Below are 13,053 nucleotides of genomic sequence, written 5' to 3' on the forward strand. Positions count from 1 at the left end.
AACGCCCGCCTTTAGCTTTGATTCGCTGACAAAAACAAACGTGCCCTCCAATTGGTTTTACGTGCAATAAAATTGATTATTCATTTAACTGGCTTGAATGGCCAATGAGCGTTTTACTACGGGTATCCACGTCCCACCTTCCGAAGAGTCAGCCCCTGTCTTTGTGAGTGGGCCACCCCGTAGTAAGACTCAATCTATATAAGCAAGCGTTGGACCTCTCAACACTCAGTAGCGCTTAGAGCGCTCCAGAGTGTGGATCAAAAAAAGGGAGGGGAACAGTCGGTAGTCAGCTTATATGTGATTAAACAAAATTAACTCGGCTTTAAAGGCAACCGACAGCAGAGGTCCCTGGACTATCGCCTTCGGAGACTTTCCGGTCACCGTTGGCGGCCTGACCAGAGTCGTGGTGACAATTTAAAGGCTGTTCCTGCTCACAAAGCGGCGTGCCGAGGAAGGACGCGTCTCTTTGAATAGACAGGATGCACGGACCGCCCTCCGGCGACAGCGCATGCCCATTGCGCACGATCAAGAGAGTTCAATTCGGCATCATCAGCCCAGATGAACTTGTAGGTTTTATTTATGGAGGGTGGGATTTTCGTATTTTAAATTCTATTACATATCACATAAGTTACGTTAGTGTCTCGAATTATCGTGTAATTTAAAATATAGGGCAACGACATGGTTCTGTTTACAACGAGGAAATCCTATTGTTAGCATAGCCTAGCTAGCTAACAGTAAGTTCAGCTAGCTTGAGCTAACTAGCATGTTGCAGGAAGTTTGAGAACTTAAAGCACATCACTATTTAAATAAATCCATACTATCACATGAATGAAACCCCCTTTTATTAAGGCGTTTTGATAACTGGGCCCAGTGTGGAGATAGTATTTTGGTGTCTGTGAAGCTCTTTGATGTGTTCATTGCCTGTTTGAATCTTAACACAATAAAGGCATCGTTACTTCAATAAACTCATAGAGCACTTTTAAACCCGAAAGTCGTTTTTTAAACGTGGCATGACTGATATTTGATCAGTTTCTTGGTTTGCATTTCTTGTGATTTTTCATAGCAAAAAGTTCAATATGAAGTTATCGTGGGCAGAGTTTCACGTTTTTTCACGCACAGTTTTTAGCGAAACAACACGTGTTACGTGGCGTGTACACGTGTTACTTTTTAATTTATTATTTATTATATTATTGAAAGAACTTACAAAATCAAAATTTATTGATTTTTGAGACATGATCAGTAATGTGAAAAAAAAGTCATTTACTTTGCTTTGTTTTCTCCTAAGAAACGGATGTCCGTCACAGAAGGGGGAATCAAGTACCCCGAAACAACAGAAGGAGGACGTCCGAAACTTGGTGGCCTTATGGATCCGAGACAGGGGGTCATAGAGCGAACTGGGAGATGTCAGACATGTGCAGGTATTGTCAATTTAGCATTTATTGTCCCTATATACTCTTTTAAAGGTGGGCCATGATGTCATATTGTTTACGTTGCTTCTGTTTCTTCAGGCAACATGACTGAATGTCCAGGCCACTTTGGCCACATAGAACTAGCAAAACCAGTTTTCCACGTTGGCTTCATATCCAAGATTATGAAGGTTCTTCGGTGTGTCTGCTTCTTTTGCTCCAAGCTGCTAGTGGATTCAGTAAGTAGTAGTAATACAGTACTGACGTTTCACTAGAAAAACAAACAAACTTATTTCTGTCCTGATGTTTCAACTTTTGATTCTTAAAACATCTTAATCCATTACTGTTAACCTATAGAACAATCCCAAGATCAAAGACATCCTCGCAAAATCCAAAGGACAGCCCAGGAAGCGTTTGACCCACGTCTACGAGTTGTGCAAAGGAAAAAACATCTGTGAAGGCGGAGAGGAGATGGACAACAAATTTGGAATGGAGCAGCAGGAGACGGAGGAGGATCTCACCAAGGAGAAGGTATTTGGGTGGGGCCTTTTAGTCACCGTGTACAAACATTCGTGGAATGGCTCAGCTATTTAAGCTCATCCTTCCCTTATGTTTTACATAGGGTCACGGGGGCTGTGGGCGCTATCAACCACGCATTAAACGCTCTGGCTTGGAGCTGTATGCTGAGTGGAAACACGTTAATGAGGACTCACAGGAGAAGAAAATCTTGCTGAGTCCCGAGCGTGTGCATGAGATCTTCAAGCGCATCTCAGATGAAGAAGACATCATCTTGGGCATGGACCCCAAGTTCGCCCGACCAGAGTGGATGATTGTAACTGTGCTGCCTGTGCCTCCACTGGCTGTAAGGCCTGCTGTAGTGATGCAGGGCTCAGCTCGCAACCAGGTAAAGGACAACTGAGACTTTTTTTTTTCCTCCCATATATGTGAGAGCTTCTTAAATCATCATGACTTACTTAACTTCTGTTTTAAAGGATGACTTGACCCACAAACTGGCCGACATCGTCAAGATCAACAACCAGCTGAGAAGAAATGAGCAGAGTGGTGCGGCTGCTCACGTCATAGCTGAAGATGTGAAGCTGCTTCAGTTTCATGTTGCCACTATGGTGGACAATGAATTGCCAGGCTTGCCAAGAGTATGTGTGTACTTTCTGGCACCATAACAAAACAGATAAGCATTCATGTGAGCCCAATATCATCTGCTATAACCAATGTTTTTCTACATCAGGCGATGCAAAAGTCTGGCCGCCCTCTCAAGTCCATAAAACAGCGTCTAAAGGGGAAGGAGGGGCGAGTGCGAGGTAACCTGATGGGGAAGCGTGTGGACTTCTCAGCTCGAACCGTCATCACCCCAGATCCCAACCTGCAAATCGACCAAGTGGGCGTACCACGATCCATCGCTGCCAACATGACCTTCCCAGAAATAGTCACACCTTTCAATATAGACAGGTAAGTTTTTATTTAATGATTTGTGCCTTCAAGAATTTTTTAATTTGAAGTGAACTTGTGTCAGCTTATTCATTCGGATGATGTCTATCAGATTGCAAGAGCTGGTGCGACGAGGAAACAGCCAGTATCCCGGAGCCAAATACATCATCCGCGACAATGGAGACAGAATTGACCTGCGATTTCACCCAAAACCAAGTGACCTTCATCTGCAAATTGGCTACAAGGTAAGAAGGAAAAAATACATAATTAAAGCCTGACTTGATTTGCAATCCTGTGTATCTGTTCTGACTAAAAAGCACTTTTTTCTGTGTAGGTGGAGAGACACATGTGTGACGGGGACATTGTGATTTTCAACCGACAACCTACACTACATAAAATGTCCATGATGGGGCACAGAGTTCGGATTTTGCCGTGGTCCACATTTCGACTCAACCTCAGGTACTAAATGATTCGTCTTCTTGTCTTGAAAGTAATCTGAGTATCTGGAATTCGTTTTGTTTAGTAAATCTTTGACTATACTTGTTGTCATTAGCAGTCCCTAATGCTTGTCAGTTGCACATAGCTGTAATACAAGTGTTTTAGCATTTCTAACAGCCCATCATCTCGTCTCCATCCAGTGTCACCACCCCCTACAATGCTGACTTTGACGGCGATGAAATGAACCTCCACCTGCCACAGTCCTTGGAGACGAGGGCAGAGATTCAGGAGCTGGCCATGGTGCCTCGTATGATCGTCACACCGCAGTCTAACAGGCCCGTCATGGGTATCGTACAGGACACTCTGACTGCTGTTCGCAAATTCACCAAAAGGGACGTCTTCTTGGAGAGGGTAAGGAGATTTGTTTCATCACCAGCAGTTATTTCTCTTAAAGGATCCTAAATGCACAGTGCCTTTTGTACTCATTTAATTTTTTTTATCCCCCGTTACAGGGTGAAGTGATGAATCTCCTCATGTTCCTCTCCACCTGGGATGGGAAAATGCCTCAGCCGGCCATTCTCAAACCTCGTCCTCTGTGGACTGGCAAGCAGATCTTCAGTCTTATCATTCCAGGACACATTAATGTGATCCGCACACACAGCACCCACCCTGACGACGAGGACAGCGGCCCTTACAAGCACATATCACCCGGCGACACTAAGGTACAAAGGCCAGACCGTCTATGTATCAGTTACAGACTGGAAACTTATTACACTATAAGTAAACTCTTTATGATCTCTTTCATCAGGTTATAGTGGAGAACGGCGAGCTGATCATGGGCATCCTGTGTAAGAAGTCCCTGGGAACATCAGCTGGCTCCCTCGTCCACATCTCCTACCTGGAAATGGGCCATGACATCACTCGACTCTTCTACTCCAACATTCAGACTGTGGTCAACAACTGGCTGCTCATCGAGGGTGCGAAATTAGAAGTAGACCTTTATCACTATATTTCTGAATACACATTAAATACATTTTATCAAATTGATCCTTTTTATAATAAGCCCTTCTATTTTAACAGGTCATTCCATTGGTATTGGTGACTCTATTGCTGATGCCAAGACGTACCTTGACATCCAGAATACGATCAAGAAAGCCAAACAGGATGTGATAGAAGTAAGAACAATATTTCACAAACGTCTGAAACTCGAGACTGATTCCTATTTAGCTGGTTCATCAGTTTTTGCAGATAATCGAGGGAAATTTTATACAGGAAAATAATTTTTCTTTGACTCTCTGTCTACCAGGTCATTGAGAAAGCTCACAACAATGAGCTGGAGCCGACCCCTGGTAACACACTGAGGCAGACCTTTGAGAACCAGGTGAATCGCATCCTTAACGACGCTCGAGACAAAACGGGATCGTCTGCCCAGAAGTCTCTGTCCGAGTACAACAACTTCAAGTCCATGGTGGTGGCTGGATCTAAGGGCTCAAAGATTAACATCTCACAGGTAAAGGAGTCCTCCTTACCACCTTGCATTAGAGTAATTGGATTTGAGTGGAGTTCAAGACACCTGACTTGTCTTTCCTCCTTATTCAGGTTATTGCTGTGGTGGGGCAGCAGAACGTGGAGGGTAAGAGAATCCCGTTCGGCTTCAAACATCGCACATTGCCTCACTTCATCAAGGATGACTACGGTCCTGAGAGCAGAGGTTTTGTGGAGAACTCCTACCTGGCTGGCCTGACACCAACAGAATTCTTCTTCCACGCCATGGGAGGCAGAGAGGGTCTGATTGATACAGCTGTCAAGACAGCTGAGACTGGTAAGTCTGGACAGTCTGACTGAAAAATGGAGAATAAAATGTAAACGCAGTACAAGATGTTTAAGGAAAAAAACATAAATGTCCCATTTATAGGTTACATCCAGCGTCGTCTGATCAAGTCTATGGAGTCTGTGATGGTGAAGTACGATGGCACAGTGCGAAACTCCATCAATCAGGTGGTGCAGCTGCGATACGGTGAGGACGGCCTGGCGGGAGAGAATGTAGAGTTCCAAAACCTGGCAACAGTGAAACCCTCGCACAAAGCCTTTGAAAAGAAGTGAGTCACACACCTGACAGCTGCATGTGTTCAGTCACAGACCTGGAGTTTTAAAATGATTTTAAGATCTGTGCTGAGTATTTTATTCAGTTTTTTTTTTAAAGTGGTTAACATGCCTCATCTGATATTTCCAGGTTCAAATTTGACTGCACAAATGAGCGAGCACTGAGGCGAACGCTGCAAGAAGACGTGGTGAAAGACGTGATGACCAACGCTCATGTGCAGGGCACCTTGGAAAGGGAGTTTGATAAGATGAAGGAGGACAGGGAGATTCTACGAGCAATTTTCCCCACAGGCGACAGTAAGGTGTGTGAGATCACAGTAATAGATGCGTCTGTTCTTTGACTCTACAGCCCAAAATAAAAACTAAAGCATCTAAAAACAACCTTAAATGTCTGGTATTGATCTCATGATGCACAGATGATTCACACATTCTTAAACTAATAAATAAAAGCTGGATTGTCTGTGGACTTTTGTGCACCCACTTTTCTTTCGACCATGTTTCTGTCTGCTAATCATTCGTGAGGATACATACATAAATCAGCATATTTCTTTTCTTTTTTTGGGCCAGACATTTCCTCTGAGAGATGTGTTCACTTTTATAAACCGGAGCCAGTCAAAATATGGGACACTGGCTGAATTGTCCCACACAAAGTGGGACAACTGGTCAGCTTGACTATTGAGAGTGCAGAAATACTCATTCTGCTATGCTGCTTCACCTGCAGGTGGTGCTGCCGTGCAACCTGGCCAGAATGATCTGGAACGCTCAGAAGATCTTCCGAATCAACCCCCGAACTCCGACAGACCTCCATCCTCTCAGAGTGGTCGAGGGTAAGCTTAAAAATAAGAAACCTCACTGAAGCTGCAGCTCTTTATGTTCAAGGATGAGTTGTGCGTGTGGAGGCGTCGCTGGCTGTTAGAGCTGAGAGGTCATGACCTGGCCTCAGGTGCTTCTTAAAGCTTTGTAAAGCCACTTGGTGAATTCCTGCCTGTTATATAACAAGCGTAATGATTAGATCATCATAGCTCCAGTGTACTGACAGGGAGGACAGGTGTTTATTTTCTCTGTAGCGTACACCACTGTAGACAAAATTTCAGTCTTTGTGCATTTGTATCCTCAGGTGTTCACGACCTGAGTAGGAAGCTGGTGATTGTGAATGGCGACGACCCTCTGAGTAGACAGGCCCAGCAGAACGCCACCTTGCTCTTTAACATCCACCTGCGCTCCACGCTGTGCTCCAAGCGCATGACCGAGGAGTTCAGGCTGTCCACCGAGGCTTTCGACTGGCTGCTGGGAGAGATTGAGACCAAGTTCAACCAGTCTATCGTGAGTTTAGCACATTGACGTGAGGGGTTTAAGAGCTTTTAGGCTTCTGGACAGGTGAACATCATGTTTTGTTTTCCTGCACCTCCTTTTCCAGGCTCACCCTGGTGAGATGGTGGGTGCTCTGGCCGCTCAGTCTCTGGGAGAGCCAGCCACTCAGATGACCCTGAACACTTTCCACTACGCCGGCGTGTCCGCCAAGAACGTAACACTCGGTGTGCCCCGTCTGAAGGAGTTGATCAACATTTCGAAGAGGCCAAAGACGCCTTCACTGACTGTTTTCCTGCTGGGTCAGGCAGCACGTGACGCAGAGAGGGCCAAAGATATCCTCTGTCGGCTGGAGCACACAACACTGAGAAAAGTAAGAGGAAGTCATCGAATGTACCTTTATTTTGATGGGATGTAGAGGAAGCTACAGGAAATGTCATTTTTCAGAAAATTGTTCGGTACAATGTACAAGCTGGATTCTTTTTCTCTCAGGTGACTGCCAACACCGCCATCTACTACGACCCCAACCCGCAGAACACGGTGGTGGCTGAGGACCAGGAGTGGGTGAACGTCTACTACGAGATGCCCGACTTTGACGTGACGCGCATTTCGCCGTGGCTCCTGCGCATCGAGCTCGACCGGAAGCACATGACAGATCGCAAACTGACTATGGAGCAGATTGCAGAGAAAATCAATGCAGGTGCGGTGTGGACACAAATTTTCCTTTTCTTTTTTCTTTTTCCATTTTCAGAATGAATTTACCGTAATGTAACTGTGGCGTCTCTGTCAGGTTTTGGAGAAGACCTCAACTGCATCTTCAACGACGACAACGCTGAGAAGCTGGTGCTGCGAATCAGAATCATGAACAGTGATGAAAACAAGTTCCAGGAGGTGGGCAGCAGTGATGATTTTAATAACAGTAAATTCACTCTAGTCAGATTTTATTTTTATTCATTTTATTTATTTTTAATTTTTGTTTCCTGCCTAGGACGAGGAGGTGGTGGACAAGATGGATGACGACGTCTTCCTGAGGTGCATCGAGTCCAACATGCTGACAGACATGACTCTGCAGGGCATCGAGCAGATCAGCAAGGTAATGGATAAGGCACATTTTAATGATTGCTGCAGGAAAGTTAATGTTCTCGGACTCATCACTAAAGCCTGATTATAAGCTAAAGGCCCACCTCCTCTCCTTCAGGTGTACATGCACTTGCCCCAAACTGACAATAAGAAGAAGATCATCATCACTGAGGACGGTGAGTTCAAAGCCCTGCAGGAGTGGATCCTCGAGACGGATGGAGTGAGTCTCATGAGAGTGCTCAGCGAGAAAGACGTCGATCCCGTCAGGACCACCTCCAACGACATTGTGGAGATATTCACGGTACAAAAGCATAAAAATGGTTTCATCTCAATGGAGCAAAATGCAGTTTTGTTTTTTTGTTTGTTTGTTTTTGTTGTCCTCCTTATTTACTTTTCCCTCTCCTCTCCTGCTCTTTCTCTCTGTTAGGTCTTGGGAATTGAGGCTGTGCGAAAGGCTCTGGAGAGGGAGTTGTACCACGTCATCTCCTTCGACGGTTCCTACGTCAACTACCGCCACTTGGCTCTGCTCTGTGACACCATGACCTGCCGAGGTCACTTGATGGCCATCACCCGTCACGGCATCAACCGCCAAGACACTGGGCCGCTCATGAAGTGTTCCTTCGAGGAGACGGTACGAGAACGAACTGCTGAATTATTTTTAATCTGAATCATGAAGATTTTTTTCCTCATAGTTATTTTCTTTTTTTGTTTTTCTCTTTAGGTGGATGTGTTGATGGAGGCGTCATCCCATGGAGAGTGCGATCCCATGAAGGGTGTGTCAGAGAATATCATGCTTGGCCAGCTAGCCCCAGCGGGGACGGGCTGCTTTGACCTCCTGCTGGACGCTGAGAAGTGCAAATATGGCATGGAGATTCCCACAAACATACCCGGCATCAGTGTGGCTGGACGTAAGTGGGGGAAACGTCTGTTGGATAGAACCAGGGATTGTTTGTATTGCAGATTTTTACTTTTTATTTTTGTCACGATATTTACATCCCGTCTCCATCTGATTTGCAGCCACAGGAATGTTCTTCGGCACTGTGCCCAGTCCCATGAGCGGCATGTCCCCTGCTATGACCCCATGGAACACGGGAGCTACCCCAGCCTATGGCGCTTGGTCTCCCAGTGTCGGTAAGTGTGTGTGTGTGTGTGCCTACATTGCTTTGTGGTTCTTTTTATTTTGTTCTTTATTTACTGATGTTTGATTTTTAATTTATCCTCCAGGCAGCGGCATGACCCCTGGAGGAGCAGGGTTCTCCCCCAGTGCAGCATCAGACGCAAGCGGCTTCTCTCCTGGTTACTCCCCTGCTTGGTCTCCCACTCCTGGCTCTCCAGGATCTCCGGGACCTGCCAGCCCATACATCCCGTCTCCAGGTTAGACACTGACTGGGCATATCTGATCTCTTGTTTGGGCAGTTAGCTTAGATACGCGCTTCAAAATATCTTTAAATCCAGTTGTTGCTTTTTAAGGATGTTAAATCTCCATGCATTAGAATCAAAGACTGATCCTGGATGGTTTCTTACTCGTCTCTAAAATATCTTGTCTTCTTTAGGTGGAGCCATGTCACCAAACTACTCCCCCACCTCCCCCGCCTACGAGCCTCGTTCCCCAGGCGGCTACACCCCACAGAGCCCGGGCTACTCCCCTACCTCTCCGTCCTACTCCCCCACATCTCCCTCTTACTCTCCCACCAGCCCCAACTACAGCCCGACATCTCCTTCCTACTCGCCCACCTCGCCCAGTTACTCCCCAACTTCTCCTTCCTATTCACCCACGTCTCCTTCCTACTCTCCGACGTCTCCCTCCTACTCCCCCACCTCTCCGTCTTACTCCCCCACCTCCCCCTCCTACTCTCCCACTTCGCCCAGCTATAGCCCGACGTCGCCGAGCTACAGCCCGACGTCGCCCAGCTATTCACCCACCTCACCTTCTTACTCTCCCACCTCGCCTTCTTACTCCCCCACCTCTCCATCCTATTCGCCCACCTCCCCCTCGTACTCCCCCACGTCTCCTTCCTACTCGCCGACCAGCCCGAGCTACAGCCCCACATCACCAAACTACACCCCCACCTCACCCAGTTACTCCCCTACCTCCCCATCTTACTCCCCGACATCGCCGTCTTACTCCCCGACTTCTCCCAACTACACCCCGACCAGCCCCAACTACTCACCCACTTCTCCCTCATACTCACCCACCTCTCCGTCATACTCGCCTTCCAGTCCACGCTACACCCCGCAGTCGCCCACTTACACGCCCAGCTCACCATCATACAGCCCCAGCTCGCCCTCTTACTCCCCCACCTCACCCAAATATACTCCGACCTCGCCTTCATACAGCCCCAGCTCCCCGGAGTACACCCCCACCTCCCCCAAATATTCCCCCACCTCACCAAAGTACTCCCCAACATCGCCGAAGTACTCTCCCACTTCTCCTACTTACTCTCCGACGACTCCAAAATACAGCCCCACCTCTCCCACCTACTCCCCCACCTCCCCCACCTATACCCCCACCTCCCCAAATACTCTCCTACATCCCCACTTACTCCCCAACTTCACCCAAATACTCACCCACATCTCCCACATACTCGCCGACTAGTCCCAAAGGCTCGACATACAGCCCCACTTCCCCTGGATACAGCCCCACCTCCCCCACCTACAGCCCGGCCATCAGCCCTGACGACAGCGATGAGGAGAACAACTGATGAGCCGCGGAGGAGAAGGGGAGGCGGCTAAAAGAAAAACAGAATGGGGACGAAGCTCCATCACCTCGTGGGAGACGACTAAACGGACAGCATCTTTAAACAGCTGGAGGTGACGGAGCTTTTAGCCACTGGAGGGTCCCAACTGTGATCATTTCCTGTGAGGAAAACTCAAGCTCGGGATCATCTGAAGGAGCTGCCTCCGCCTCGTCTTTAACCCTCCCCCCCCCCCAAAAAAGTTCAAAACTATTATGTGAAAGACTTGAACTGCTTTGCCTGAAGGAAAAAATAAGAGGCTGCCTTTTTGAAATAGTTTTTTAATTTTCACATGGGGTGTTGAAGCAAAACTGAGAATCCCTCAAGAGAATGAAAAGGAGAGGAAGATGTGGTGAATATTTAAACTGTGGAGGGGGAAATGAGTCTCTTTTTAACTTTATAGTGTGCTGCATCCAGTCTCTCTCTCTTGCTCTTATTCTTTAAATGTTTTGTTTGGTTCCTGGAACGCGTACATATTGCCAAAAGCCTTTTCCGAAAAGCTAAGCGGATTGTATTCATCACCAAAAGCATAAGCTGGAAGGAAAATCGAGGAGGGTTAGCCTGCGCCTTTTTGTTTACTGCACATTTCACCGAGGTGTATCTTGTGAGATCCCCCGCTCTTTTTTTCCCCCTCCTGCTTTTGTAAAAGAACACTTGCTGCAAGTTGGTTTTGGGGGTTTGAGTGCGATTACATTAAAACATGTCGTCTCCATTAACGCAACCATTACAGGAGAGAGAAACTGGTATGCAGTTTATACAAAAAAAAAAAGACGCTTCTCATTCAGAGCATCTTCGACTACATAAGCGTATGTACCCATCGCCCTCGCCCTCTTCCTCCTTCACACCCCAGAGTGCTGAATGATGTCATAAACACCCACCAGCATCCTATTGTCCTCTGCTATTTTGGAGACTTGTGCATCAAAAGCAAAAAAAAAAAGAAGAAAACTTTTCCAAATGATCTTCCCCTGATGCGGGAGAATTTAAAGATTTCTATTAAATAAAATAGAAGGATTGTCTTTACTTTTGAGTTCAGGAGGAAATGGGGCAGCCGTGGATGAGGGATATTAGTTTGGCATTGCTGCTTCTGTCACTGTTTGCATGAGTAGCACATGTTGAAACATTTTGATCAAGCTTTAGTTTGAGCATTTTTTTTTTTCTCTTTTTTTCCACATCCATCTGGCTTTTCACTAATCATTGTCCCATCTGATAGCTGATGTGTACACAGGTTTATTTGGACTATTTAAGAAAGAAAGTTAACTACTATTCTGTGTGAATAGAGACAAAGTAAGAATTTACTTGTTTGCTTTTGGTGATTTTTGTAAACCTGTTTCCAGGAGGCTCATGTTCACACACTGTGGATGAAGAGGGCAGGGGGTGAAGGAGGAGTGCTTTATTTTTTTTTTTACATTTTTCTCCCACTCACGATTTACTTTTCTGTTCACTCTCAGCTGTATCGCATTTCACCCGACGTCACCAGGTTGTGATAGAGGAAAGGTTGAACTTATTTTTATTTTGTCCTCGGTAAGAGTAACGATTTTTTTTCTTTGAAAGCAGAGATCGTCCAGAGAAACGGCGCCTTTGGCCTCTCTTTAAAACACTGTTACCCACTACATTAGTGTGAGCTTTCTTTTCAGTGCGGGTGCTTTCTCTCGTGCTTTGATGATGTCAGGGAACAGTCTGTACCCCTGATGGAAAAACTCATCTGAATATTTTGGACTTGCTGGATCCCCTTCCCTTTTCCCTCTTCATCCACGAGTGATCCTCATTTCTGAAAATCAGTGTTTTTGTTTTTTCTTTCTACAAGTGTACCTGTGATGAGGGGAATCATAGGGAGGAGAGCAGGTGTTGGATGTGATTGGGAGTCCCGAGGCATCGGTTGGGTTTTTGTTCTGAAAATGTTCAAATGTCTACTTTTGTAAAACACTGCTTCCCCAGTGGGTGTTGAATTGAAAGGACTGCATCCCTCTGGCCTTTGACAGAAAGCGGGTTTGGTCACTGCACTTGGTAAATATCTCGGTGGGCGCTGTAAGATTTTGTCCACTACGTCTGCATCCAATCCTGTAGTCTTAAATATGTGCTGTTCTGTCAATGCAGGTCATCGGGACTCCCAGTGTGAATGAATGAGAGAGTGTGTGTGTGTGAGTGAATGAAAGGTGATGCAGGGTGTAAAGCTGAGGAATGACTTTACATGTGTGGGCAAAGGAAGGTTTAAATTAAAGTTGCCACTGTATAGAAATCAAGTCATGATCTCATTCTCTGTATCTGTTCTTTGTTTTTGACTTGAAAAAACCGAATAAAAGTTTTACTATAAAATAGTTTTGTCTTTTTTAAATCAGCATCTACATTTAGTAATTATGGTGATTTTTATTTCAGGCACTTATAAATCTGATTTGCAGCATTCAGTTTTCCTGCTAATAAAATGTAAATTGAATGGAGAAACTTGGAATGCATCTGGAAAGTATTCTCAGCCATTTACTTGTGCCATATTTTGTCATTTCACAGTCTTACTCCAAAATGGATTAAATTCACTTTTCATC

At 45.9% G+C, this 13,053-nt stretch overlaps 1 protein-coding gene across 1 annotated transcript; it reads left to right on the plus strand.

Annotated features, from left to right (window-relative positions):
- The first annotated feature begins 219 nt into the window (after nt 1-219).
- Nucleotides 220-12,829, plus strand: polr2a (RNA polymerase II subunit A). The gene is given in 31 exon segments (XM_003449332.5): nt 220-566; nt 1,286-1,418; nt 1,509-1,645; nt 1,764-1,937; nt 2,029-2,310; nt 2,399-2,560; nt 2,653-2,873; nt 2,965-3,097; nt 3,187-3,311; nt 3,491-3,701; nt 3,803-4,012; nt 4,099-4,267; nt 4,371-4,465; nt 4,597-4,800; nt 4,890-5,112; nt 5,206-5,389; nt 5,524-5,695; nt 6,115-6,220; nt 6,511-6,716; nt 6,811-7,074; nt 7,194-7,401; nt 7,492-7,592; nt 7,690-7,794; nt 7,900-8,082; nt 8,209-8,412; nt 8,503-8,689; nt 8,799-8,912; nt 9,006-9,155; nt 9,335-10,291; nt 10,294-10,311; nt 10,314-12,829. Coding segments are annotated over 31 exon segments (5,895 nt in total). The 5' UTR covers nt 220-479; the 3' UTR covers nt 10,484-12,829.
- The last annotated feature ends 224 nt before the right edge of the window (nt 12,830-13,053 follow it).

Source organism: Oreochromis niloticus, linkage group LG3 (assembly GCF_001858045.2).
Source record: "Oreochromis niloticus isolate F11D_XX linkage group LG3, O_niloticus_UMD_NMBU, whole genome shotgun sequence".
Classification (NCBI taxonomy): Eukaryota; Metazoa; Chordata; class Actinopteri; order Cichliformes; family Cichlidae; genus Oreochromis; species Oreochromis niloticus.